Below are 26,187 nucleotides of genomic sequence, written 5' to 3' on the forward strand. Positions count from 1 at the left end.
CTAAGCTCTCATGTCTGAAAGTGTTTCAGACATACAATCTCACATACAAGGAAAAGTTGGCTCACAAGCAAATAAAGAATATGTGTTAACATTCAGGGTTTGGTCACAAAGTTGCCTGCTGTCTTGTACAAAAGGAAAAACAAATAAAATTAAATGACAAAAAAAGATCCATGCAAAACTCTACAGTACTTACAGCAACTTTTAAACACCTTTTTCAGCGAGAACCTGGTCAAGACACAAAAGGAAATACGCGACACAAAGTCACAATGCCATATGAAAAAGAAAGCAAATATTTGGTGTTTACACTGTCTTCTCTTTATGGCAGGTTGTAAATTTTGGCTGTCTAAACACACATTTACAACAAACAACTGGAGGAAAACAGAGGGAAATGCTGACATTCCAGCTCTCCGTTTGTATGGAAAGCCACTAAAGGTAAAGGCCTTCTCTTTTCTGTGTGTCAAACTATCCTCAGAGTAACAGTAACACTGACCAAAGGACTGTTTTCATTTCACTCGGCAGCTTGAAACTCATGACTCCTTTGTCCTCGGTCTTAAAGGCTTAGAAAGTTTTGAGTATGCGGTTTTCAAATTCACATCCATCAAAAGCGATGATCGGTAAACACTACTAAGTGTGAGTCAACCTGAAACTTGTAAATCTCTTACATTTTCTTTTCCCTTTTCACGTTACTTTGAAAAAAATAATAGTCCTTGTGTGGTAAATATAATAGGATAAACATAGACTGAGTTTAATAGAGTTTGCTAGGTTTCATAAACAAGCTGTTTTAGACTCTTTTTTTTTGCTTGTTTAAAAGCATTACGCTGAGGCTTTTAAATAAAAGGAAAAAAAAGAATCAACATATAATCTATCAAATTAAGTTAAGTAAATATGAGATTGAAGCTGCCATTGTTCTCCCATTACTTCTCTGATCTACTGCTTACTTCATTTGGAAATTGCCTTAATGGGAAACATGACTTTGACAGTACAGGACAATTGCCTTTCATAAAGTACATTATCCTTCACTTAACACTGAGGTCTTTCCCAGAGGACAGTGAGTAGCGGTACTTTTTGTTCTTTACTAGTTCCAGATATTATTTGGCTTGTTACAAAATAAATGACTTAACTCCTGCAATGTAAATAATATTTACACTGAGGACTATTTCAGCTTCGGAAGTGGAGGGAGGACGACACAGACTGAACTCGTTTTTTATGACTTCAGAGTGCTTGGTTGAAGTCCTGTGCTGTGGACTCGTAGAAGTGCTGGATTGTTTAAACTGTAACCACTAGAGGGATACATATACGCCTTCCAAACAGCGAAAACATCATCCTTTCACTATGTGCCATAGAGAGAATTACCCTCAGTGAGAGTTGCCTACCTGTGTGACTTCCCACTATGAAAAAAAGCACACAAACACACACGCGCGCGCACACAGCCCCTGAACATTTGAAACATGACCTGTTCTTTAAAAGACTTTGGAAGTCCTCTAAAGCTGACAACGAGCTCCGACTCCCCCAAGTGTATCTGCTTCAGGCAATCAATGAGGACCGCGATGGTTACTTGTGCAGCTCTCTGTCCCCGTGTCTCTCTTCTGCCTAACTAGATATTATAGTACATTTCAACTTTTTATACAGGCACACAGGAAAAGGGAAGTTTTGGATTTCCTTTTTTTTTTCTTTTTTTTTTTTTTAATGACATCTCACCTCTTGTTTTCTGTAATAAATATGAGAGGTCGGTTTGCTGTCACTTTCCTTTGGAATTTAATAGGCTATGTGCCATTACTTATTCTCTTTTACGGGTAGGGAAGGAAACAACAAAAAGGTGTGACAAGAGCTTGGCGGACAACTGTGGATTTCTGCAAGTAACTCCTACCGTCCAAAGGGGGATGCGGGGGCATCGGCCGGACCCCCCTCTTGATTGATTACTTATTAGTCATCCCTTTGGCTAAATGGGACCCATTGAAAAGGCACCGTGGAACACATACATGAATGAAATATTCCTGTGTCCCCTGAATGTCTCCAGAGTAGTTTTGCTTAAGAGAGGGGGTCGTGGCTTAGCATTATAAAGAGGGAAAAACAGCATAGCTTTATGGGTTTATTTAGACAGTTTCTACGGTTTGACATTCTACCGCTGTAAAAAGGGAGAAGGAAAAACTCGAGAGGATCCCAAAGAGAAGAACATTGTGGACATATTTTTTGTAGTTATTCCACTGTTTCTTTTATTATTTTTTCCTCATATTTTATTTTATTTTTTTATTTTTAATTTTTTGCCATTTCTTCTCCCGAAAAATGAAACTTTGGACATCACCCTGGGTGTCTTGCCTGGTGATTCTCATCTTGTGTTTTGGATCAGAGTGCGGGATAGTCCGGAAAAAGGGGAGATCCAAGAGGGAGTTGGTGCGCATTAGGGAGGCGAAAGCCACCATCCCAGGGGCTTGTGCCACACGTCTGCCCCGGGGCAAACGCTCTTTGCCCGGCTTGGAGCGACGGGTGCTTCGGCAGCGCCGGCGCTCCTCTCAAGCGGAGGGAAACTCACCAGACCGAGGGAAAGCTGTCTATTTTACCGGCAGGGGAGATCAGCTACGGCTGAAGCCTGGCGTGGAGATACCCAGAGGCAATTTCACTGTGGAGATGTGGATCAAACCGGAGGGAGGTCAACGATCGCCTACAGTGATCGCAGGTAGGCTACTTTATATTACATCCTCCATCCTATCATCTGCACAACTCCTTTTATTAGTTAAACTTCAAACTGAAGAAAGAATGGAAGATGAACATGGAAACCTTCAGCGTTTTATCCCAGTCCATTTAACAAAGCAACATGCAGTTTCAGCGAGTTGAAAATGAGTTCATCTATCAGACTAGACAATGATGTAATGCTCTAAAAAGTACAGCGGATATTTTAGGTAGTGCAACTATAGGGTCACTGAAGATTTTGATCATATTTAAGATTGCCACCTTACAGAGGTATGATCGCTGCAGTAAAAATTTATCACGCAAATGTGTTTCCCCCCCTCTGTTTTACCACTTTGTAATGTTCGCGTACGTGAGTAATAAGAATTGTAAGTCATGAAATGTAAGTGGGGATTAGTAGCAGCAGATATAGGCTACTGCATCATTTGACCGGCAGCTGATGTCACTGCGCGTAAAATGTAATCTCTCAACCGACTTGGCTATTTTAAAGCTATGATGTAATGGCCAAAAGTTTGGGAGGGAGCACGTCACGTCAGGCACAAAACGGGAGAGACTCGATGTATGTGGAGGCGCTCAAAGCTCGCAGCTCAAGCCGCAAGCTTGTGCGCGCGCGCGTGTGTGTTTCTGTGTCCCCCTCCCCACCCGGCCCCTCCAAATCGACACCTTTGGATTGGCTACCGGAGTTACGAGACAGGACTGAGGGATCCAGGGTTTCCCCCCTTCTTGAGCGAAAATGTGATGCTTATGTTTGCTTATGTTTATGTGGTGTGCTTTCATGGTGTTGTGCACTGTCACCAAAACGCAGATACTTCTGCGAAATCATCGTCGTCGTCATCGGCGAGTTTCTAATTTAAGGCACAATCAGATACTGATGATGCATCTGTCTATCCAGCGACAGAGCATAGCGGGGTACACAGTCACTTCAGTAAGACCCAGCCGTCAGAGGAAAGCACTGTATCATCTGTGCGCTTTTTTTTCCTCCTGTTCTCGAGCCGTGCGTAAAGAAGCACTGAAAATGCGTTTAAACGGCATTGTTGGTTGTGACCAACGGAGCTTTTGTGCATTAAAGGATCGGATATCTTTTTTCTTTTATTTCTTTTCTTTGCCGATAGGGAGCGTAGCAACTCGTTGTCTGCCACAGTACTTGTGCAGATGGCTTTCTTTGAACTGAACTGAACTGAACTGAATTGAACTCAGTCCTCCTCAGCTTACTCCAAGTCCACACGTCTAGCGGACTTTACTCAACTTTACCAATACATTTACTTGCTTTCTTGCTCCGTTGTTGCCGCATGTGTCCTAATCTATCTACCCAAAACAAACTCCAAAAGAAACGCCCAGAAAACAAAAACCCTGGTACCACACACACACACACACACACACACACACACACACACACACACACACACACACACACACACACACACACACACAAAATAAAATAATAATAAAAAATTCACTTCTGCCTGCCTGTATTCACATACAGTAGCTAACCCTAGCCAGTTGGCAGGAACATGCTCTGGAAAGCCAGTTCCTTGTAAGAGTCTTAATCTAGAGGAGAGGGGGGTAAGAGGGTCTGTTGTGACCTGAGTGACTCCTGATTTTTTATAGAGGATGGACATGATAACAGGAACATCTGTGCAATATAATGCAATCCAGTAAAGCAATAGCACAAAGGGCGGCCTCCATATTGACCACAGAGTTAAATAAACACATCTCGTACACAATTCTGACAAAAATGAACGTTATAGTTCTTGCAGATGTGGAATGGGATCTCATCATTTTTTACAGGTGTTGTTGTTGTTGTGCCCAGCCCCCCACCTACCACTGCCTTCTAGAGATTACTATTCCTGTATAATCTTGTGTATTCAGTTTTAAGATTTCCTTCCATCAGTGAGCCAGAGATTGGACCTAAAGACAACAAATATGACAGTCTAACAATTTCAACTGAGCCTAATCTTTTAAAACCAATTGAGACCTCAAAATCCTTGTGCCCCTAAAATGCTCCATCCCCATGTTTTGATCTAAGCACAGTGTTGTTGGAGGAACTGTTTTTTTATTGTCTTGTTTTTGACTGACACAATTGCACCCCCCCTCCCCCATTTTTATACGTTTCTTACAGGATGCTCTTTTCTGTGCAACTGACTAGTTAGAGTGAGCGCAGTCTCAACTGTGAAATATATTATGTTACTTGAGACTCTTTGACCAGTTGGGGTAAGAGTTTCTTTCCTCTGGCCTCATAAAATTATTCTGAATGGGATTATGTCCAAAATGCCTTCAGTAAGGAAAAATAGATAAAAGAAAACTATCTTCCCTTATTGCACTCAGTATGACTGACTTAGCTTTAAGTTACTTTTATTATATTTATAGAGTTTCTGGTTTGGCAAAATATTAAAATATCAGCATTTAAAGAGGTTTATCAGTTTTTGCAGACCACATTTGTAGACTGGCTTTTTTTTTTTATTAACTATTTTTTATAATAAAGGAACTATTCAAGCTATAGTTTCATAGTATCTATGTGATCAAATAAAACATTTGTAAATACACATTTGAATAGTTTTCAACCCCTTAAAACCAATCACAAGACCCCTCTGGGTCACATTTGACAGTTACATGTGGTCAGAATTAATCCCAGGTTTAGTATTTGAACTGTTACAGAGCACCACTCACAAACACACATACCTTTCTAAGCACACAATCAGAAATTCAAGTTCTGCGTCCGAATGTTATCCAAATTTGTTGTGCCCGATTAGCCTTTGTATCCAGGTCATGTCGGGTTTTCCCGAAAGGGGAAAATAAATCACAAGAGGAGTGCAGGCTGTCTTCATAACCTGCTGGAGACAATTATGTGCAGTCGCTGGCAGATAATTAAGTTGATAACAGATGTATCTCCTCATTGCAGGACGATACACAATAGATATCATGCTCATAAACTAAGTTTGTTTAAGGTTTTTTTCATGGCTACTTAGAAAAAGTATCTTATTGGTTTATTAATTTAAGTGTGATACAGTACTGTGCAAAACCTTTGAGCTTCCTCTTATTTTCCTATATTTTGCTTCCAAGGTGCCAGACCTTCCTGCCAATCTTTTAAGCCGTCTTGAGTAATAGTTCTCCAGGCTTTCTGAAGCTCTTTCACAGTTTTTCTTTGGACATTGGCTGCTTTTGCACTAATTTTCAGTCCAGTCCTTGTAGGTGATCATTTGAATAAGGATGTGTTTTTGTTTTTTTTATTCATTAACCATAAGCTATGTATCATACATACATAAAAAGACACCTAACTAGAGATATGAACCAATATTGTGCCTGCAGATAACAGACAGCTGAGCAAAGAACTGCCAATCACATCTTTAGGCACTTTGTAAATAGTAACTTGACATAAAACACAGTGATTGCTAAAGAGAGAGTAGCGGAAAACTTGGCATATCTTGGTATGGTGTACAGTGTGTCCTTAAAAAAATTGAGGACGCTAGACAAATGGAGGAAGAAATGCAGGTCTAAAAAGCTGTCTACAGCAATGAACAGAATCTAAAAGTCATGTCATTAAAAAATAGGAAGAAACTGAACAGAGACCTAACACACCTGAGAGATGCCTCTGTCCCTTCAGGTTATCCATGTTTTGTTCACTGAAGCCTTAGAAGAAATGTTCTCAGTGAAAGGTTGGCTGATAAGAAGCCATTCTCAAGGAACTAAAACATGGAAATAAGGCTGAGGTATGCCGAATTACAGAAGAACTGGACTGGACTGAAAATCAGTGGCAACAGATCTTAATGGAGTGACGAATCCAAATTAGATTTATTTATTTTTTTTCGCATTTCAGCAAGTGGTGTTTGGATATTGTCAAAGGTGAGGATGTTATGAACACAGAGAAGTCCTATCAGGTTTTGATCCACCACGCAATATCATCTGGAAATAATCAGAACCTTTTTTTTTTTCAGCATGACAATGATCACAAACACACTGCCAATGCAGTAACGCATTCCTTTATCAGTCATGGATTGGCCTACACAGAGCTTGGACCTCAACATTACTAAAGCAGTGTGGGAACGTTCTGACAGAGACAGAAAACAGTAACAGAGGCAGCCAACATCCAAAGAAGAGCTTTGAAGATCTGCTCATTGAAGTGACAAGAAAGCTTGTCTATGAGAGGATGCGCTGGTTATTGAGGTTGAAGATTACCTTCAAGTTTGGTAAAATTGTGCAAACTCATGTAGTGTAGTACTCTATGTATATTTGCACATATTTCCATAAATCACAGCAACTAACAACATATTATACAGTAAGGTGTGGCACAAGACTTTTGCACATTGCTGTGTATGATCACAGCTAGTTACCCACAAAGAGGTTGATGCTTAAAGAAGGGTTAAGCTCAGAGTCTAACACTTATTCTTAGCAATCGTTACCTCAACTAGAGGTTTAAACTTCTTATCAGTCCTAAGCATTATTAGCTATGCACCGCCTTACTGTGGCTGAATGGCAGTTTGGAAAAGGGTTTGTTTAATACCCCAAATTAAAATGACTGCAAATTATTTAGCTGAATTAATTTGGAGTGAGACTTGAAAGCTATGTCAAAAGGTAAGTGTTTTAAAGTGCAATGATATTTTTATGAATGATATCCTTGTTTGTTTTAAAATGGCATTGGGATTTTCCATTGTCTGCATGGGGAAATAGCTGGTGGTCACTTAGGTATGACCATGAAAGTGCCTTTCTTTGACCTTTTAGAGCAAAAACAGTTCAAAAGTAAACAGAGTCTTTAATGTTCCCTTCCTCCCTGCTTTTTATCAAGACCTTGTGACATTTTTCTTTGTGAGGGTATGTGTGTTTTTGTACTTTTCCTTTTTTCCTGAGTGTGTTTTCACGAAAGAAGACAAATGGCAATTGCAAGGAGGGCTGCATTTGAAGCTGACAGAAACAGTGGTTGACTGAAGCACATGCCAGTCTCTTTGTGTGTGTTTATATGTGAACACAAATGTGCACTTCACTATTTCATTTTGTCTGTGCATATGGCCATGGGTGTGTGTATTTGTTCATGAGAATGTATATATGCATGTCTTTATAAGTATGTGCATATGTGTGCCTAAGTGTTTTTGTGCGAGACCCAGCAGTCACAATATTGGGTCTGGAAAAGCACACCATGTTAAATAAATTGACCATGGCAGAATTATGACAGCTGTTTACACTAGGAGCCCTATGAGCATTTTAGCACACCTTTTTTTTTTGCCTTGAGTGCTCTAGCTGGCAGATGGGAAGCTTTTTCCTTCCAGTGTAGTGGAAAGCCTGAAAACGTCATCCACTGAAGGACTGACCTTGACGCTGAACCCAACCCTCACCCCTTGAACATTATTCCGTGAAAATACCAAGTTAATGAACGCACACTGCAGAGTGCATCTAATTAGAAACAGGTCAAAGTTAGCAGGTCTGTACAATTACCATTAGCCAGCCACTTATTAGAGGCTCAGGTAGCCTAATCGATGGGCAACAAAGGCACCCAAGTTGACAAGTGAGCTGAGGCCAAGATGTGATCATCAGCTTTCACACCATAATAAAGGCAGCAGAGAAAAATATGAAGGGCATTTACAGGAATTTGAAGCACTCATCGTAACGGCAACTGTAAAGAATACTTCATATCTATATGAGCTGGGTCTTCAGGTCACGGATCGAGTGTCTCTTTGTGGGTAGATATAATTACATAAAAGCTCATGATGTTGGCAATTGTAGAAATTACAAGAGTGCAGTGCAGGTCTATCCCCACCTGTGAACACATACAGTAGATTTCCACAGGCTGAAATGGACCTTGTAAGGCGTTTCCCCGTGGTTTTGGAATATTTGCACACTTGGGACTGTATGGATATATGCTCAGAGTCATGAAACGCATTAATAAACACATGCAGTATGCACAGATGTGGACTTGTGTGCCTGCACACATGTACCTCAACAAGTGCTAAACAAACAAACAGTTAGCATTCAGAGATCCCCTAAGAAGTGAAAACACATTACAATGCTTAAGCTGGCATACACAGTCCAAGTAAAACAGGAAAAAGGTGTTTTGGTGCCTCTGCAAAAACATGACTTTAGCAGAAAAGTAGTCTTTTCTGGCTAACCCACTGGCAAGGGACATTTACATGAACTACTTTAAATGTGCTCAGTGTTCATGAAAAGCCTATAGTGAGAGATTTCCATTGGTTCTCTCTTAGCTAAACAAGCACTTCAACCCAATATTCAGGTCTTAGATTGGAAAAAAAAATCTATTAATATATTTGCTCACTAACCTTGATTACATTTCCTGTTTCCCCTTAATAAACGACACTTTTACACATATTGCATAAAATATTCAAAAGGTACTGATAATATAGTGAATATATTGAAAGTAATGCTGAAATATTATCACAGGAAAAACTGATAATGAAACTGACGTACTGCGTTATAGTTATTCTACAAGCCCACTTCTGCATAGCTCGTAGCTCTTCCTCAGGAGATGATGAACTTTTAGTTAATGTGTTCACTTTCTTTTTGTTTAACTCCTGCAAATAAAGGTATTAACATATTGACTGATTTTTCATTCTTTTTTCAGGCCTTTACGACAAATGCTTTTATGCCTCCAGTGACCGAGGCTGGCTGCTTGGCATCCAGGCGGATAGTGAATATGGCGACCGTGATCCCCGCTTCTTCTTCTCCCTTAAAACTGACCGTGCCCACAAAGTGACCTCAATGCGCTCCAACGCTCGTTATATACCAAACCAATGGGCACATATTGCAATCACCTATGATGGCGTGTACATGAAGCTCTTCGTCAATGGAGCCCAGGTCGCCGTTAGTCGAGAGCAATCCGGCGATGTCTTCAGCCATTTGACCCAAAAGTGCAAAGTGCTGATGATTGGGGGCAATGCACTCAATCATAATTACAGGGGGGCAGTGGAAAGGGTGAGTCTATGGAGGGAGGCCCGAGGGCAGAGGCATATCATCAGGGATATGCAAGGCCAAGAGGACCCCCAAGATCTACCTAAGCTGATAATTTGTGAAACATTTGAGCACCCAGGTCGTAAGTGGCTGACTGTAAAAGATGGTAGTTTTCCTCAGCCTGAGCACAGAGGAGGTGCGAGGTCAGGGTTTGTGAATGGTGGTGGAAATGGAAATGCTGAGGGATTCCTGGACACAAGCTTGGAACCTCCAACTTGTGGTCAAACTGTCTGTGACAACGTTGAGGTCATTCGAAACTACAACCAACTTTGGACCTTCCGCCGACCAAAGAAAGTTCGATATCGTGTTGTAAATATTTGGGATGATGCAAGGACAAGGCCAACTGTGTCAGACCACCAGATCATTCTGCAGCATCAGCAGCTTAATGACGCCTTCAGCCCCTATAACATAACCTGGGAGCTTAGCATTCACAACGTGACCAACTCTTCTCTACGAAACCGCCTGATCTTAGCTAACTGTGACATCAGCAAAATTGGCGATGATCAGTGTGACCTAGAATGCAACCATCCGCTAACAGGATTTGATGCAGGCGACTGCATGTCTAGATATCGAAACCGCTGCCCTGAACACAAGCAGGGTAATGGTATATGTGACCCTGAGTGTAACTGGGAAAACTTCTTCTATGATCTTGGCGACTGCTGCAACCCCAATGTGACAGACGTGACCAAGACATGCTTCAACCGTTCCTCTCCACACAAGTAAGAATACTTTCTTGACATTTCGTATGACACAGTGTTTTAGCACTGGTAATTCTCTTTGGTATTTTTTTAATAAACATATTTTACTGTAATCCTCCAAAAAGCATTTACTGATTTTATAGTTCTTTTTTTTCCTTTTTTTACTCTGACATGATTGAGTAATTTTGGTAAACCACTATTGCCTCGAATGCCAAGAGTAAATCAAACAGCCAATCTTTCCATACATGTGTCCCTGTAGAAAGCTTTTCTTTATGTCTACTCCTACTGTTTCCTGACCATTTGGGCTAAGGCTTAGTGTAACTCAACTCCCAGCCTGTGTGGCCCAGGAAATCCTCAGGGGGCAGCAAGTCCAATCTAGCCTTGGACTGGTTCAATCAGTGTTCCACACTTATGCAGGGTAAAACAAACGCAACCGGATGACTTTCCTGGTAGCAAACGCACGGGCCAGACCACTCATTCTTGTATCCAGTTTTCACCAACTCTCCCCACCTTTTTCTACTCTGTGTCTCCTATACCCAGTGGTCTTCATTGAACTGGCTTGATTATAGAAGGAGAGTTTGGAAAGAGTGACATTCTAAACACAGCCTGAGGGCAATTAGGAGTCAAAAGGAAGGTCCAGTATATTTTCTTTCTGTATAGCAAAGGAATTCACTTCAATGAAATACCACTCTTGTGAGTCCCAATGAGACAGGTATGAGTGCCTAAACATCTTCTCGTAAAGAATTATCCATAAAAGAAATGTGAAGAACGTAATTTCACTTGCATGTAATAGCCTGTGTTACAAAATTCCCGAGGCATTTTGCAGCGCTGTATAGGAAGAAGAATATTATGCGATTTCATAACTTCAGGAGAAGACAGAGGTTGCTCATAAATGCATTCAATTTTTTTTGTTTTTGTGGTAACTTCATTGTGGTTTGTAGATGATGAGTAAAAGCTGGCAAGGAGAATACATCTCTGGAATTTTGCTGTATTAAGGTTTGCGCCAGACCTCCAATAGCAGGATTGTTTGTTTCTTGGTACACTGAAACTCAACACAGTAGAGTGAGACATTTTTGCGGACAGTGCAGGGGGTCTTTATGGTATGCTAGAAAAAGAGAGAGAAACGGCAAGGCTTGGTCAGTATTTCTTGCCACTGTCATGTGAGGACAAGTGAAAGGGACATAAGCTGGTAAACCTAGTGTGTGGGATTGTTTGGGTCTTTCTGTTAGTATGAATCAAGGAGACGAGGCTGTTTTCAATCACAGCTAAGCTGGAAGCGCTGTCTATCTGGCACTGTCCCGTTGTTTAAAATGACTGCTAAATAGCTAAATAATGACATCTAATTAACAACATCAGAGGGTAATGCAGGTGGGTTTGCCATTGCTTCCATATCTCAGTTCCCACCACATCCCTTCCAACTTAGTCATCATTAGCCACCACTTGATTAATGGGTTTCTAACTACTTAATTTAGACATCAAGTATTGGCAAAATGCGTGCTGTTGCAATGTGAAAGTCTCCCTGTGGGCATTTGAAAGATGGGCTTGTGAAAGGAAGGATAGCAGCAAAAGTGAAAATAAAATGCACAGAAAGAAAGATTTTTGCCTAAAACACAGATAAAATCTCCCCAAGTGGTTGCTTATTTTGTTTTGATTATGGTATGTCTGGAGAGACTTGCAGAGAGTACAAACAATTTGACATTCCTCCCTAATTATGGAATTCTGGATGAACAATGTACTGCGTATGCAGGGGAACAATGGTTGTGAGGTCCTGCATTTATTTTTGCAGCATTTGGGCCTGTTACCACTTACGTGTAGTGTTTAAAAAAAAAAAAAATCTGGCTAACACAGGACACACGCAGCTCAGTGGTGCTGCATCAGTTTCTCTTCTGAAAATACCACTAATAATATTTCCCCCTCCCCGCTCCACATTTGGCTGAAGAGAATGTTTTGCATTGTTTTCACAGACCTCGGTTTTGACACTTCTTCTGGTTTTGGTGGTATTTGATGTTATCTGACAGCATTTATTTTAAGGCTAAACATTCTCATGTCTGGAGCCTGATATATCTGACAGTGTGTCTGTAATGCATGCAATGAGAATCCACTTTCTGAATGGTAGAATGAGTATCTATTGTTGGACAAGCTGACATATGTAGACATACGTGCTTGTTTTATTCCCAATTAGTGATCGATATAATTACAGGTACAAAATCACAGGGTACACAGGAACTTAATACATGACATTTTTGAGAGCAACTGATGAAAGAAATCTTTTGGAAACACCTCACAATCAACCATTTTAGCCTTTTAGAAAATGAAGTTCTGGCTTGGCGTTGTCAGGGGCGAACAGGTCATCTGTTTTCCCTCAGCCTCTTGCCATCCCTGCCCCCTCCCTCCTGAGTCAATACCTCTCCCTGTGGCAGGTTAATGGATGGAGCGTCTCATGTCTTTCACTCCTTCTCCACGCTGTATTCCAGCTTGGTGCAGGGCTCTTGACATAGAGTTTTACAGTTGGTCGTCTAAACCTTAAGCCCCTGTCCCATAAAACATAATGGAGTGCTTGGGTGTAAATACCAGGACTTTTCACTTCCCCTTTAAAGCCATAGCCCACCTGTTGTCAAAGTTTCACCTGCACTCTTGTGGGGGCTGGGAGAAGTGAAAAAGTAGATTTTCTGCATAACTAGAGGACTGAAGGGATTGTGGGAGGTGGGTGGCTTTACGTGGGCTATCGTAGGAATGCAGGGTCGCATCTGGCTTTGACGGGATAATATATAGCCAGATTCTGTTGGTGGTCCTTTGAAAATATGACACATGGGGGAATTCAGCTGATATTGCATTGGCAAGGTGACTGTGGTTCCGAAGTCAAGTAAGGTTCTGATGAAGCGTTTCACACATTTCTGCCAGAAAGTGAGAGAGTTACACTCAGCACTCCATTAAGGGCTTTTACTTCAGATAAGAACTTGGAGAGGTAGAAAGGCCCAGGGCTATCCAATCATCTGTTTCATATGTCTCTAAACAATGATTTAAAAAAAAAAAAAAACTCAGCAACATTTCTTATGCATGTGTCTTCCTTGAAGGGAGAAATATTCCGAGGACTAAGCTGGAAGGTTAAAGAAGAGAGCCTAAGTATAGTAATAAAGACAGAGATGAATGATGGGGCTGTGGTGTTGACCGACTTGATGACAGGGGAGCTGAGGGCCCCCTCTAATTTCAAAAGTGTTCTTGGCTATGAGACTGTCATTGCCATGCCAGCGTGCCCCAGCTTTCACACTTAGCTGCCCTAGACACATGTATACGAGGCGAATTTATGGCTTTATATGAATTATATATGGATGTAAATGGATGAAGTCATAATCCCCCATTTAATATGTATCAGATATAAAAGCATTAACACGACAGTTTGAGCTGCCTCATGGACCCCTGAATTTCCCCAGCAGAGATGCCCTGCAGTGACGCTTCATTATAGTTAGGATCAATTTTCTTCACTCGCCTTACCTTTTGCACTTTCCCTCCCTTGTCTTTTTTTCTCTTCTTCTCTCTCTTTGTAAGTCTTTGAAACTTGTTTTCCCAGGACAAAAGTAGTGTGGCTAAATGCATGGAAAATCCTGTCTCTCCCAAGTGGCTCATCTAAGCTGAAAAAACATGATAAGAGGCAAGAGTGGGAAACATGGGTTATTGGATGGGGAAATAGTTGAGGGGTCTATGAGAGAGAACATTGGGCGGTTGGTGTAAAGTGAGGTAAAGGGTAATTTGCAGGGAGGTTTGAGTAAGACGTGAATAGATAGTTCAATTCTCAGAGCAGTTCTGCTTACATCCCTATGATAGTGTCATTGGGGACTGATTTCCTGTAACGGCAGCAAACGAAAATGTAAAACATCCACGACAACATAGTCAACACTGTGTGAAATCAGAAACATGCACACATGCACATGCAGACATACAAAAGCTTTTTGTATGTTCAGCTTTTGTCAGCTGATTACAGTAAAACTGAGTCTTGCTTTGATTCTCTCTTGCACGCTAAAGTGTTAAGGGCCAAGGCTGTTAAAAAAATTAAATTGTGATTAGTAAACTAAATAGAGAATTTCTCCCCTTATTCATTGCTGACTCATTCATTTCAGCATCAAAAACCGCGTGACCCCTTTCTCCCAACATGCATGTCCAAAAACTCTGGACAAATATTTTCTGAGGAAATAATGAAATTCCTGAAATTATTAGAAAGAGGGACCTTATATGATCTGTTTTCTCTCTCTCTGTCTATCTCCTTAGACCTGGCCCCTGCGAATGCCCTCTGTTGCTCTTGCATAGGCTTGACGAAAGCATGTAGTACACTAAACCTTTTATTGAAAACGTCTGTTTTAGGGGAGCACTGAATCTTCACTAAGCAGACCTTATTTGACTTGCGACTTCAGGTAGAAGCAGATTTGTCCAGCAAAACTTGATTTTATGAGGCACTTTGTGTAGCTGCATATAAAATGTGCATTGGTGGTAACCTTAGTAGGGTTACTCCTGTGGGGAAAAAGAAATGATCTCACTGGTCAAAATTCTTCCAAAACACTGCCAAACAACAGTGTTACTGACTTTTAAAATACTGTCTTTAGGCTGCAAGAACATATGCTATGAGGCATACATTTAAATATTTCATACAGACGTTCCATCACATGTCAAAAGTGTTCTATTGGATTGAGATCTGGTGACAGAAATATTTTACAAATCTTCTATTGTCAGTGTTAGTTAGCCAGTGTTAGTTGTAGCTTCACTTTCCTGTTCTTAGCTAACAAGTGTGGTCTTCTGCTGCTGTAGCTCATCTATTTCAAAGTTCCATGTCCTGTGCTCTCAGAAACGGTCTTCTACATCCAGTAGTTCAATCCAGTGACGATTTGAGATATTGTTTTCTTTCTGTTGGTTTCAAGCAGCCTGGCCATTTTCCTCTGACCCCTGGCATCAACAAGGCATTTCACTGAAGATATTTTCTCTTTTTCCGATCATTTTCTGTGAAAACTACAGATGGTTGTATGGGAAAATCCCAGTAGATCAGCAGCTTGTGAAATACTCAGACCAGCTCATCTGGCACCAAAAGCCAGGGTATGTCCAAAGTCATGTAAATCACCTCTCTTCCCCATTCTGACTGAACTTCAGCAGGTCGTCTTGACCATGTCTACATGCTAAAATGCACCGAGTTGCATAAGATGTCTAACTCAGAAGATCTCTAGAAGATAGGAAAAAGACCCTGTTTCAAAACACACACACAGATGCAACACATGAACGACAATTACAATTTAAAGTACCTGATACCATAAATAGGAAAAACAGCATGCAAAGACATATTTTTTTCTAATGCTAAAATGCCCATGCAGCTACGCCTATTGGTGCAACCAAACAAAACACTGTAATTCATCTGGAACATGAAGATATCAAATCTGACACCTCCACTTTTAAATGATTACAGGATTGTTCACTTAATTAAACAGCTGTAGTTTGTGACACTTGTTTGTGATAACCTCTGGTGACTTACTTCAGCTGGTATAGTAAAGTAATCAAATCAGGTGCATGCATTCAGTGGAACTGTGCACCACCTTACTTCATAGCAATTCAAAACATACTCACCCATTTCATGTATTGAGTGGGAGAGTAAATATAAATAGCTCAGTCCAGGATTACACTTCACAAAGGTATGAGTCTTTGAAGATTTTCCTTTTATCTATATATTTACCTCAGTTCCCTTAAGTGGGACAAATGTAATATGAACTGTAGTGGAAAAAATTAAAAGAAAAAAAAACTTTTACAAATTGATTTGCATGCACGAAAAGTTGGTGCTGGAATCGATTCAACAAATTTTAAAAACAATTTACACTTTTCATGTACTAAGTTAATAAAATCCAACGTGCTCAGGGAAGTCTATGATTAAAATGACACTGAATTAAAGCAAAGTGAATAGCATTTGAATTTGGACCTCCTGTTTTGTTTCTCCTTTTTCTGAGGAGTTTGCCTATGTGGGTGTCCTCCCACAGTCCAAAGTTTAAAGTGGTTGTAGGTGTGGATATGTCTTCCTGAGCTAATCATGTGATTGACTGGCAGCCGTGTCTCCAGGGTGTACTTTGCCTTTTGCCCTCTACAAGTGACCACAGAAGAAGAACAGTGAATGAAATCAATTTATTTTTATTTACTGGAGGAGAGTCAGGTTTAGCCTCAGTTCACTTAATCTTATGAGGACATGCAAAATGTGAGCACAAAATAAAAGGCAGGCAAAAGGGTCACACAAAATCGGTCAAAACATCTACAGATCTAATTTGCCATAGTATGACTTGGGTCTTGTTTTGTTTCTGATAAACTCTTGTTTATACATCCACTGAATATCTATTTCAAAAGTCTCCCTAAGCCAAAGGGAAAGAATAAACTATCATTTCAGCATATGCAACAAATTACTGACTCTTCCAAGAGATGACTGAGCTTGTTGCCTTGAGAAGGGAGACATCGGAATACCTAAACAATTAATTCAAATGTCAGGCTGACATAAATAAGTCAGACTGGTCTCAGATTCTCAGTAGAAAACTTATGATGCAGTGAATAGAACATCTTGTTGTAGAACATTATTTCATTCTATGAGCATGCTAAGAATCATATAAATTATAATATTTTTTCTTAATACAAAAGGGTAGAGTGAAATTTTCTCATGCATCGTATAAAAATGTTGGTATTTATAGACATTCAAAGAAAAAGGCATTCATATTTCAAATATTTATCACAATATACATATATTTACAACTTTGGAGTGCAATCATGTGAAAAAAACAGGAAAAAAGTTTTCCCAGGACTCAGAGTAGTTTTTTGAAAAACCGAGCACACCCACAAGATTCTGTAAGAACTAAAAGGGTAGAAGCCAATTGCTACTAATCAAATAATAAAAACAGGAGTTTTGGTGGCCTGGGCTAACACAATCATCTCAGGAAGAGTCAAGAAGTCCCACAAACAAGCCAAAATACAAAAAAAGAAAACAAGAGCTACATCTGAGACTCTACAGGCCTCAGTTAACATGGTAAAACGTTCCTGATAGAAAGGCTTAACAAGTATGGCTTGGTTGGAAGGGTCGGCACAGGAAAACCTCTTCTCTACAAAAGGAATGAGATAGCACAGCTTAAGTTTGCCAAGTTTCATCAAACCACAAGACAGATGAACCCAAAGTGGAAATGTTTTGGCCATTAGGCAAAGTGCCACAAAAAATAAACAGAACATATCAGCACAAACAACTCGCACCAATTGTCAAGCACGGTGGTGGAGGGGTAATAATTTAGGCTTGTTTTGCAGTCACAGGACCTTGCAGCCATTAACTCAGTCGTGAACTCTTTTAAGGTCATCTGTCTGAAGGATCAAGTTTGGCTGAATTTGGGAATTATGGGACAATGATCTCAAGAAGCTGTTGCAAAGACCCAGTCAAAGTCTAGACTTCAACCCAACAGAAATGTTGTGGCGGGATCTTAGTAGAGCTGTGAGTAAACAAATGTCCACAAAGCTCAAAGAACTGAAACAATATCAAGTATCTAATTTGACTTTCAGCAGTAAAGTATATGTGGCTTGTATGTTGAAATTATAAGGTGCCAGAACCATGTTTCAGAACTGGCTATTACTTGATTCGTCCTTCAACATAAAACATTGTCATGCACACAAAAATAAAAACATCATAGTGACTCTTAGCATGCACTGTAGTTCCAGTCAAACTCTGTCAATAGTTGCACATTTGTTTTGTTTGATTATTATACGGTTTATTGTACTTTCTAAACGATAAGGTCAACAACATGGTCTGTACTCTCCCTTCCACCACAAAAATGTAAATGAGCCTTAAAGCCTGAAATTAGTTCAGTGTAAATCAGACTAATGGCAACTTGATTTACAGTGATTATAATAATATAATTATATTTAAAAACATCACAACCCTCTCCTGGTGTACAGTCGCTGGTGAAAGAAAGTAAAACATAATTTTATTGTTATGTAAGTACTTGTTGGCAGTGCCAGATAGTTTGTAGTCAACATTCATTTTGGATGGAGGAAGGAAAACATTCTTCACCCCTAACCAGCTGAAGAAGATGCATTTTATTACGTCCTCATTAATTTGTACACATGGTTTAAAACACTAGCTGGCTTCAACGAGATCATTTATTCTTCTTGGAACTTCATTCTTTTGGTTTCAAGGTCCTTGCAACTGCCAGCACATTAAATAAATATTTTAGTTCATTAGGGACCTAAATCTGAGTTCTGGTTTCGTGAATGATGACACTGCATAAGCTCTTTTGGCTAGGAACAGTGTTTTTTCTTTTCTTTTCTTTTTTGTTTTGGACTTGGTGAAATCTGGAAATGACTGTCTTAATTGTTAAGCCATTAACTTAATGTGAAATACTGTCTTTGTGTTGTTTTGGGGTTTTTTTCCACAGAGCCTATTTGGATATGAAAGAGCTCAAAGAGATTTTGCAGTTGGATGGCTCAACTCACCTGAATGTTTTCTTTGCCAATTCTTCTGATGAAGATCTGGCAGGGGTTGCCACATGGCCCTGGGACAAAGAGGCCCTCACACACTTGGGTAAAAGACAAAGCGCATAAATAAATGCATGCATGCAAACTCACATGCAGTTACATAAGTACAGGCACACATCACCTTCAACTTCTTTGGCAGCCCAGATTGTTGATTTGGAGTAATTACAGTTCAAGCCCCAAGCAGTTTCTGTCTTCATCACAGCTCTAACAGGGAAGAAGGTGATAATGAAGCTGAGGAGGCCCATGAATAATGTATTGTCTGAATCATACCCCTGTGCTACAATTACTTTACACTACATTAGGAAAAGGCATTTGTGTGGTGTGTGATTGAGTGCGAGTGACTTCTTTCACTGTGTTTTTCCAGGTGGAATTGTGCTGAATCCTTCCTTCTACGGCACATTTGGTCACACTGACACAATGGTCCATGAGATTGGTCATAGCCTCGGCCTTTACCACGTGTTTCGAGGTGTGTCCGAGACTGAATCATGCAATGATGCGTGCTTGGAGACTGAGCCCTCAATGGAGACTGGGGACTTGTGTGCAGACACCAAACCCACTTCCAAATACAAAGGCTGCAGCGATCCTGAACCAGGCAATGATACTTGTGGCATCCATCATTTCACGCATACACCGTTTAACAATTACATGAGTTATGCAGGTGAGACTGGGCCTCTGCATGTGTTGAGCTACTTACCAGAGGAAAACTTTATAGTTACCCTTTTTGTGTGTCACAGCTAATGTATAGAAATTGTCCCAGAGAACTTTTTGAGCCTGTGTGCAATCTCAGCATTAGCGAATCTTTCATGGCACTCATAATGTGCTAAAGAATTTTAAAACGTTATTTAAAGGGAAAATGCTCATAAATTAGCTTGTAGCTTGTTAAAGTAGCTTGTTTTATTCATAGAGAATGGACCTGCACGATGATCAATCTCAAATTGTATCCTCACACTGATTAACTACCTCTTTTTTCTGCAGATGATGCTTGTACAGACTCTTTCACAATGAACCAGGTGGCTAGGATGCACTGCTACCTGGACCTCATCTATCAGACCTGGCAGCCTGCTTCCAAACCTCCTCTGGTGCCAATGGCTCCTCAGGTGGTTGAGCAACATCATAATTCCATCACCCTGGAATGGTTTCCACCAATTTCTGGACAGTTTTATGACAGGTGAGATGAATTAGATAGGTTATAGTTCTGATACATCCATGTATTGTGATGGGAATTTAATACTAAATATCTTGTTTACACAGTTACATACTTTAAAGTGAGTCCAAATCTAAAGGGCTTAATAAGCTTAACATTGTTACAATTGTCTTGTCACTTCTTGTGTTTGTTTATTGTGTATAAATGACGTGTATTTGGTATGTATCTAAGTTGGTTGCTGTACTGCCTGTTGGTTTCCTAGAGAAGTGGGATCAGTGTGTGACAAATGCACTGAAGGGAGAGTCCTACTACAGTATGCATCAAACTCTTCTTCTCCACGACCATGTGATCCATCTGGTCACTGGTCCCCTCGAGAGGCTGAAGGTACAGTACAGTACTTTATACTTGACTTCTTTTTGACACTGAATTTTCCCAGTCTAGTCTGGCTTTTGCTGTGGAAGTGTAACACATCTTTGTTACATCAAAGAAACACATCTTTGATGTCATTCAGACATCTGTCACTTTCTTGATTTTTTGACCTCTTTCTTCTAAAAGCAATTTTTCATATAAAAACCACACCACATCCACAGTTTACAGTACCATAACACAATTTGAGGTAACTTTTTTGTTGCTTGTTTGTTTGTTTAATTTGTGTGAGTCACTACCCCAACATGCACAAAACTTTTGTGACTGACTCAACCCTAAACTATGCAAATGACTCACTGGATTCATAACACTTGGGCCGTGGGACAACATGGAAGGATCAAGGAGGTCGCTTCCCAATGGATGGTGCTGTATGGTACCACAATTCCCATATGCAGGTTCAGGCCCAAAACCAAGGTCAAAGATCACATGTTAGCGCTAACCCTCTACTGAGAGGAGCCTTGTCTTTCCCTTTTCTAGTCTTGCTCTGGTGCTGAATTGGAAGAAGAGCAATTGGACTGGGACATAAATAAGGCAGTAGAGATGAAGTATTTAAGATATAAAAATAGTTGCTGTCCCATCTGTGTACCTCTGATCCCACTGTTGTCCTGGCAGTGGCAGCATCAAACATACTTTGGATATTATGCATGCATGTAACTAAGTGCAGCTAAAAGTGCAATAAACATTTGAAATAATATAAACACTCAGCGACCACTTTGTTAGGTGCACCTTATCAACTGCTTGTTGAAGACAGTGTAATGATTAGAGAAACTGCAAAAAAACCCAAGAGGTACATCCACAGACCTCAGTTAGCATCTTAAATGTAAAATTCACAACAGCACAATTAGACTCTTAGGCACAATGTCCATTGGGCAGATAAGACCAAAGTGGAGGCATTTGGCCATAAAGCAGAGCAACAAGTTTAATAAAAAACAAACATAGAATATCAGAACAAACACCTTACACCAGCTGTGAAGCATGGCGGTGTAAGGGAGATGATTTGTCCAGGTTTTTTCAGCCAAAGGACTTGGGGGCCTTGTAATTATTGAGTTGACCATGACCATGGAGTATTCTAGAGTCAGGCCATCTGTCTTATTGCTAAAGCTTGGCTGGAACAGGGTCATGCAACAGAACAAAGAGCAAGAGCGCTGCAGCAAATGTACTACAGAACGGCTGAAAAAGAAAAGAAATCAATATGTTGCAACGACCCACTCACAAGGGCGTTTAAACCTTTTCATGGGTGCTCAGGCATCTCTAAACTTCATCATAGCACCCCTAAAAATAACTATAGTAATAATAGTAATAATAATGTTTTGTAGTGTTATTGACTTTATCTTCGAAAGTTATATTTTGCCAACTTGTCTACACAAAACAGAATAGAATAAAAACATGGCCCCTTTAGTCTGGATGTCAAAGCACTCTTGGGCAAGATACTGAACCTCGAGTTGCCTGCAATGCATCAAAGTGTGAGTGTGTGAACATTTGGTTAAAACTGGTTGGGCACAGAAAAAAGTGTGTGTGTGGATAGGTGAATGAGCCTTCTAGTAAGAAAGTGCTTTAAATGCTCAAAGTAGAAAAGCGTTATGTGAGCACAGTCCATTTACCACTTTGGACTGTTTGGCTTAATTAGTTTTCACTTAGTTAAGCGCAATTTGCAGGATCTCATTCGCTTTCATTGCAAATCTCTAAACATATTCACACTCACTAAAACACATTTCGAACAGTTATTCACTTGTGATGTATAATCCTAACTACAGGAGGCAGATGTTAAACACAACTGCAAAACAGATGTCACTTCTTAAACACAATGGCTTGTTGCTGATGTTAACCAACAAATGCCAGCACAGAGTGCGCAGCCAGCAAGAATGAGCTGACGGTTGATACCAACAATAAATCGAAACAATGTGAGGCGCAAAGGAGGAAATGGGAGATCGAGAACAACAATTTCAGATGAAAACTGGGCAATTGGGAATGACCATGTTTGTGTACATACAATGACAGCCCGAAACGTATAGTATGAGATTTACATGCCTATAATTTACTCACAAAAAATGTCTCATTCTTTTGTTTTTGCTGTAGTGTTTAAGGAATGCTCTGTAGTGTTATTATTTTTGACTTTTCTGTCGTCTGAAAACTTTGTGCGGTTTTGGGCACAGATAAAATTGTTTTGATGTGATTGTTTGGTTTTTGCCAGTAGAGTCAGAGGTTTTGTTAATGTTGTTTGAAAATTGGGTTTTGTGTTTACAGTTTTCAGAAAAGAGGGGACGGTTTCAGAAAAAAGGATCTTAGCAACTGGGAAAAACCATTATTACTAATAAGGTTGTGCAGAACCAGCCCAGAATCCATAACAGGGACGGGCAACCCTGCAGCTTCCAGTCATTATTAGGCCTTACAATTTAAGAGGCTGACAAGGTTTTGATTGTTTTGGACAGGTTTTCTTTGGATCTATACTTGTCTCTACTGTGCTTTATTTTAGTTTAAATTGAATATATGTTTATTTATCTCTCATATGAAGCACTATAAGCACTGTTTAATACTGAATTTGTTCAAATTCAATTTTAAATTCAATTTCACAAAAATGTTATTTATGTGATAAAATAAATAGAATTAGTAGGATTTACATTTTACAACAAACATTTATTTAAGCAGAGTTATTTAAATATGAGCTTAACTCCTAACCTACAAAATGACAGGAATGCACATATTCATGAAATAACTATGCATAAATTATAAAATCCTTCATTTAAAAAAAAGGAAATTTAGAAACTGCTGATCTACTTGGATTTTCCTGCACAGCCACTTCTAGGGTTTACACAGAATGAGCTGAAAAAATGAAAATAACCAGTGAGTAACAAAAATGGCAGAGGTCAAAGTCCTTTGAGCGGATGGGAAGGCAACAGCCCCTCAGAAAACCACTTAATACAAAGAAGGTATGCAGAGAAGCGTCTCTGGAATGCATAACATGTCAAACCTTGAAGCAGATGGGCTACAGCAGCAGAAGACCACACTAGGTGCTGTGCTTATCATGTAAGAACAGGAAACTGAATCTACTATAGTTTGCACAGGCTCACCAAAATTGGACAACAGAAAATTGAATAAACATCCCCTGGTCTGATGAGTCTGAATTTCTGCTGTGATATTTGGATGTTGGCATAAACAACATGAAAGCATAGATCCATCCAGTTCAGGGTGCCACTGTTGGTGTAATGGTCTGGGAGATATTTTGTTGACACACTTTGCTCACCAACTAAAAAAATTTTAAATCCCACAGTTCACCTAAATATTGTTGCTGACCATATCCATCCCTTTATGACCACAGTGCACACATCCTCTGATGGTTGCTTCCAACAGGACAGTGCATAATGTCACAAAGATCAAATCATCTCAAACTGGTTTCTTGAACATCACAAGGAGTTCAGTGTACTGAACTGACCTCCACAGTCACCAGATGTCAATCCAACAGGTGCAGCAATAGGATGTGTACATCCCATGTACACATATTAGGTCCGTAGGGTGTACCTTATAAAGCACCTGCTGAGTGTTTATACAGCAGACTCTTATATAAAAATAAATAAATTCAACTTTTACATTCATGTACACATCAGTGACAGTAAATATAAATAATAAAGTCATACCTGCGGTAACAGTCAAACCACAACACGAGACTAGAAATGAATCCTAATCAAAGATGATTAAAATTCTGAATCATGTGTCAGTATGTGTGGATGCTGAACAGCAGCTGCTGAACCTTGCCTTTACACTGGTTATAGTGTGTGAACCAGAGGCAAGTCTGGGCTTGTCTAATATGATGTGTGTTTAAACTGTTTTTTCCCTCTTGGAAAGGGTCTTTGTTTGGTTCTCTCCTAACTCTGCTTGGGCCAGCTTCTCACTGGATACACAGAATACTGCAGCTGCTGTTCCTCTATAATGTTGCAAACGTGATCAGTAGTCACGTTCTGTCATTAGAATGCTAGACATTAAATTACTTGCTTTAAGATTATTATACTTAGATTACTGGCAAATTCCTGTTTTGGAAGATGGGCGCATTGATGTGAATGCAAACATACATGGCACCTGTTCTTCAATGTCTTTCTCCTTATACTACTTGACTGGGAAACACTAGCATGGCCAGGGTGAGCCAGAATGCTTCTCATAAATCTTTACTACTCTAAGCCCTGGAGAAATTTGGCTGAAGTAAAAAAGCAATAATGGGGGGGGGGGGGGGGAGGCAAAAACGCATGGATATGGATTCCAGGAGTGGGTAAGAGAGATTGGGTGGGATCAAAACCACCCAAGATAGTTAAGAGAATTGCATGTGGTTGGTGACATGAGTGAAGGAGGACTGATTGAAAACAGTGGTGCACGATGCAAGCGAAAAGGTTCAGGATGTGTATGTTTGACAACTGTATTTTACTTTGCAGTGTTTCACTTGCAATCTGTAGCACAAACATTATTTTCTCTAAATATCTATGGATTTAATCCTTTAAACTACACAGCAAGCATCTGTGAAAAATCAGAGATTGCAGACACCTCACTAAAAGAGTTTTTAAAGATTTGTCTGCCTGACAGTATAAGCATAGACTGCTATTTTGCATCAGGCTCAAACAACAATACAACAACAAACAAACAAACAAAGAAAAACAGCAAGCAGAATGGTGATTAGCACTGCCACCTCACAGCAAGAAGGTCCTGGGCCTGAGTCCACCGGCCAAGTGTCGGGTCTTTTGTCGTGGAGTTTGCATGATCTCCCTGTGCCCGTTTGGTGTCTCTCTGGGTACTTTGGCTTCCTCCCACACTCTATATACACGCTCATTAGGTTAATTTGAGATGCTAAATTTTAGGTGTGAATGAGAGCATGAATGGTTGTCTGTCTCTTTGTGTTAGCCCTGTGACAGACTGGCGGCCTGTTCAGGACCCCTTATCCTGCCTTATGGCACCTGGGAGAGGCTCCAGCCCCTCCAGCACCCCTGATTTAGATAAACGGAAGAAAACAGTTGGATGGAATAAGTGAATATGAAATGGATGTTTTGATAAATGGATGGATTCATTGGGAATTAAAAGAGAGGAATGAAGTGAACAGAGCTGATGATATTGGTAGTCTTTCTTGACACTTTGATAGCTTCTACACATTTAATTTATCACTTGTTGTCTTTCATTACTGCTGTCAAATTGACACTACAGAGCACAAAACAATATATCAAAGGATGAGATTATTGTCATCCATCCTGCCAGGATCAAACACAGCACATTGGTCATTCTGTCACAATCAAAGGACACATTTGCTGCTTCAGCTAAAAAAATCTATTTAATTCTAACACATTCACCCCAAATTTACAGTGACTTTAGTGTACAGAGAGCATAAAGTCCCTTGTAAATTTTGTAACATTTTCTTATGGTATAACTATTTGAGTTATAGTAGTTAGCTCCTTCACTGTGCACCAAAATAACATCTGTTTAAAAAATGTAAAAAAAGAAAAGAAAGAAGGCTTGTAAATGCTACCTGATTTGATATATATTTTCAAGACAAGAGTGCCCATTGCCTGTATAAGTGAGTCTGTGTGTCTGCAAAGTGTCTCTCTGTTTGTATGTGTCAGGGCAAAAGCATTGGAGGGGGGGTTGACGTCTGCCTTCTAAGTGAGGAAGTGTGTAGCAGTGTGACAGTGAGTCATCGATAGTGAAAGCCAGAGCCAGACACTTCTTAGAAAGCATAAAGTGTGCATGCCCGGACATATCCCTGTCTGTTTATTCATCCAGCTCTATGGACTT

At 40.0% G+C, this 26,187-nt stretch overlaps 1 protein-coding gene across 2 annotated transcripts in view; it reads left to right on the forward strand.

Moving 5' to 3' along the window:
- Positions 1 to 1,468: 1,468 nt before the first annotated feature.
- The window catches only part of pappaa (pregnancy-associated plasma protein A, pappalysin 1a), a 112,781-nt gene continuing 88,062 nt past the window's right edge, over positions 1,469 to 26,187 (forward strand). For both annotated transcript variants that reach the window (XM_084935331.1, XM_084935332.1), the window contains exons 1-6: positions 1,469 to 2,674; positions 9,251 to 10,355; positions 18,755 to 18,900; positions 19,219 to 19,512; positions 19,830 to 20,022; positions 20,261 to 20,382. In XM_084935331.1, the coding sequence (XP_084791457.1) occupies positions 2,284 to 2,674; positions 9,251 to 10,355; positions 18,755 to 18,900; positions 19,219 to 19,512; positions 19,830 to 20,022; positions 20,261 to 20,382 (2,251 nt within the window). In that variant the 5' untranslated portion in view covers positions 1,469 to 2,283. The remainder of the gene's footprint in view (positions 2,675 to 9,250; positions 10,356 to 18,754; positions 18,901 to 19,218; positions 19,513 to 19,829; positions 20,023 to 20,260; positions 20,383 to 26,187) is intronic.

Source organism: Perissodus microlepis, chromosome 7, assembly GCF_051167445.1.
Source record: "Perissodus microlepis isolate ML-2025 ecotype Zambia chromosome 7, ASM5116744v1, whole genome shotgun sequence".
In the NCBI taxonomy this organism is placed as follows: domain Eukaryota; kingdom Metazoa; phylum Chordata; class Actinopteri; order Cichliformes; family Cichlidae; genus Perissodus; species Perissodus microlepis.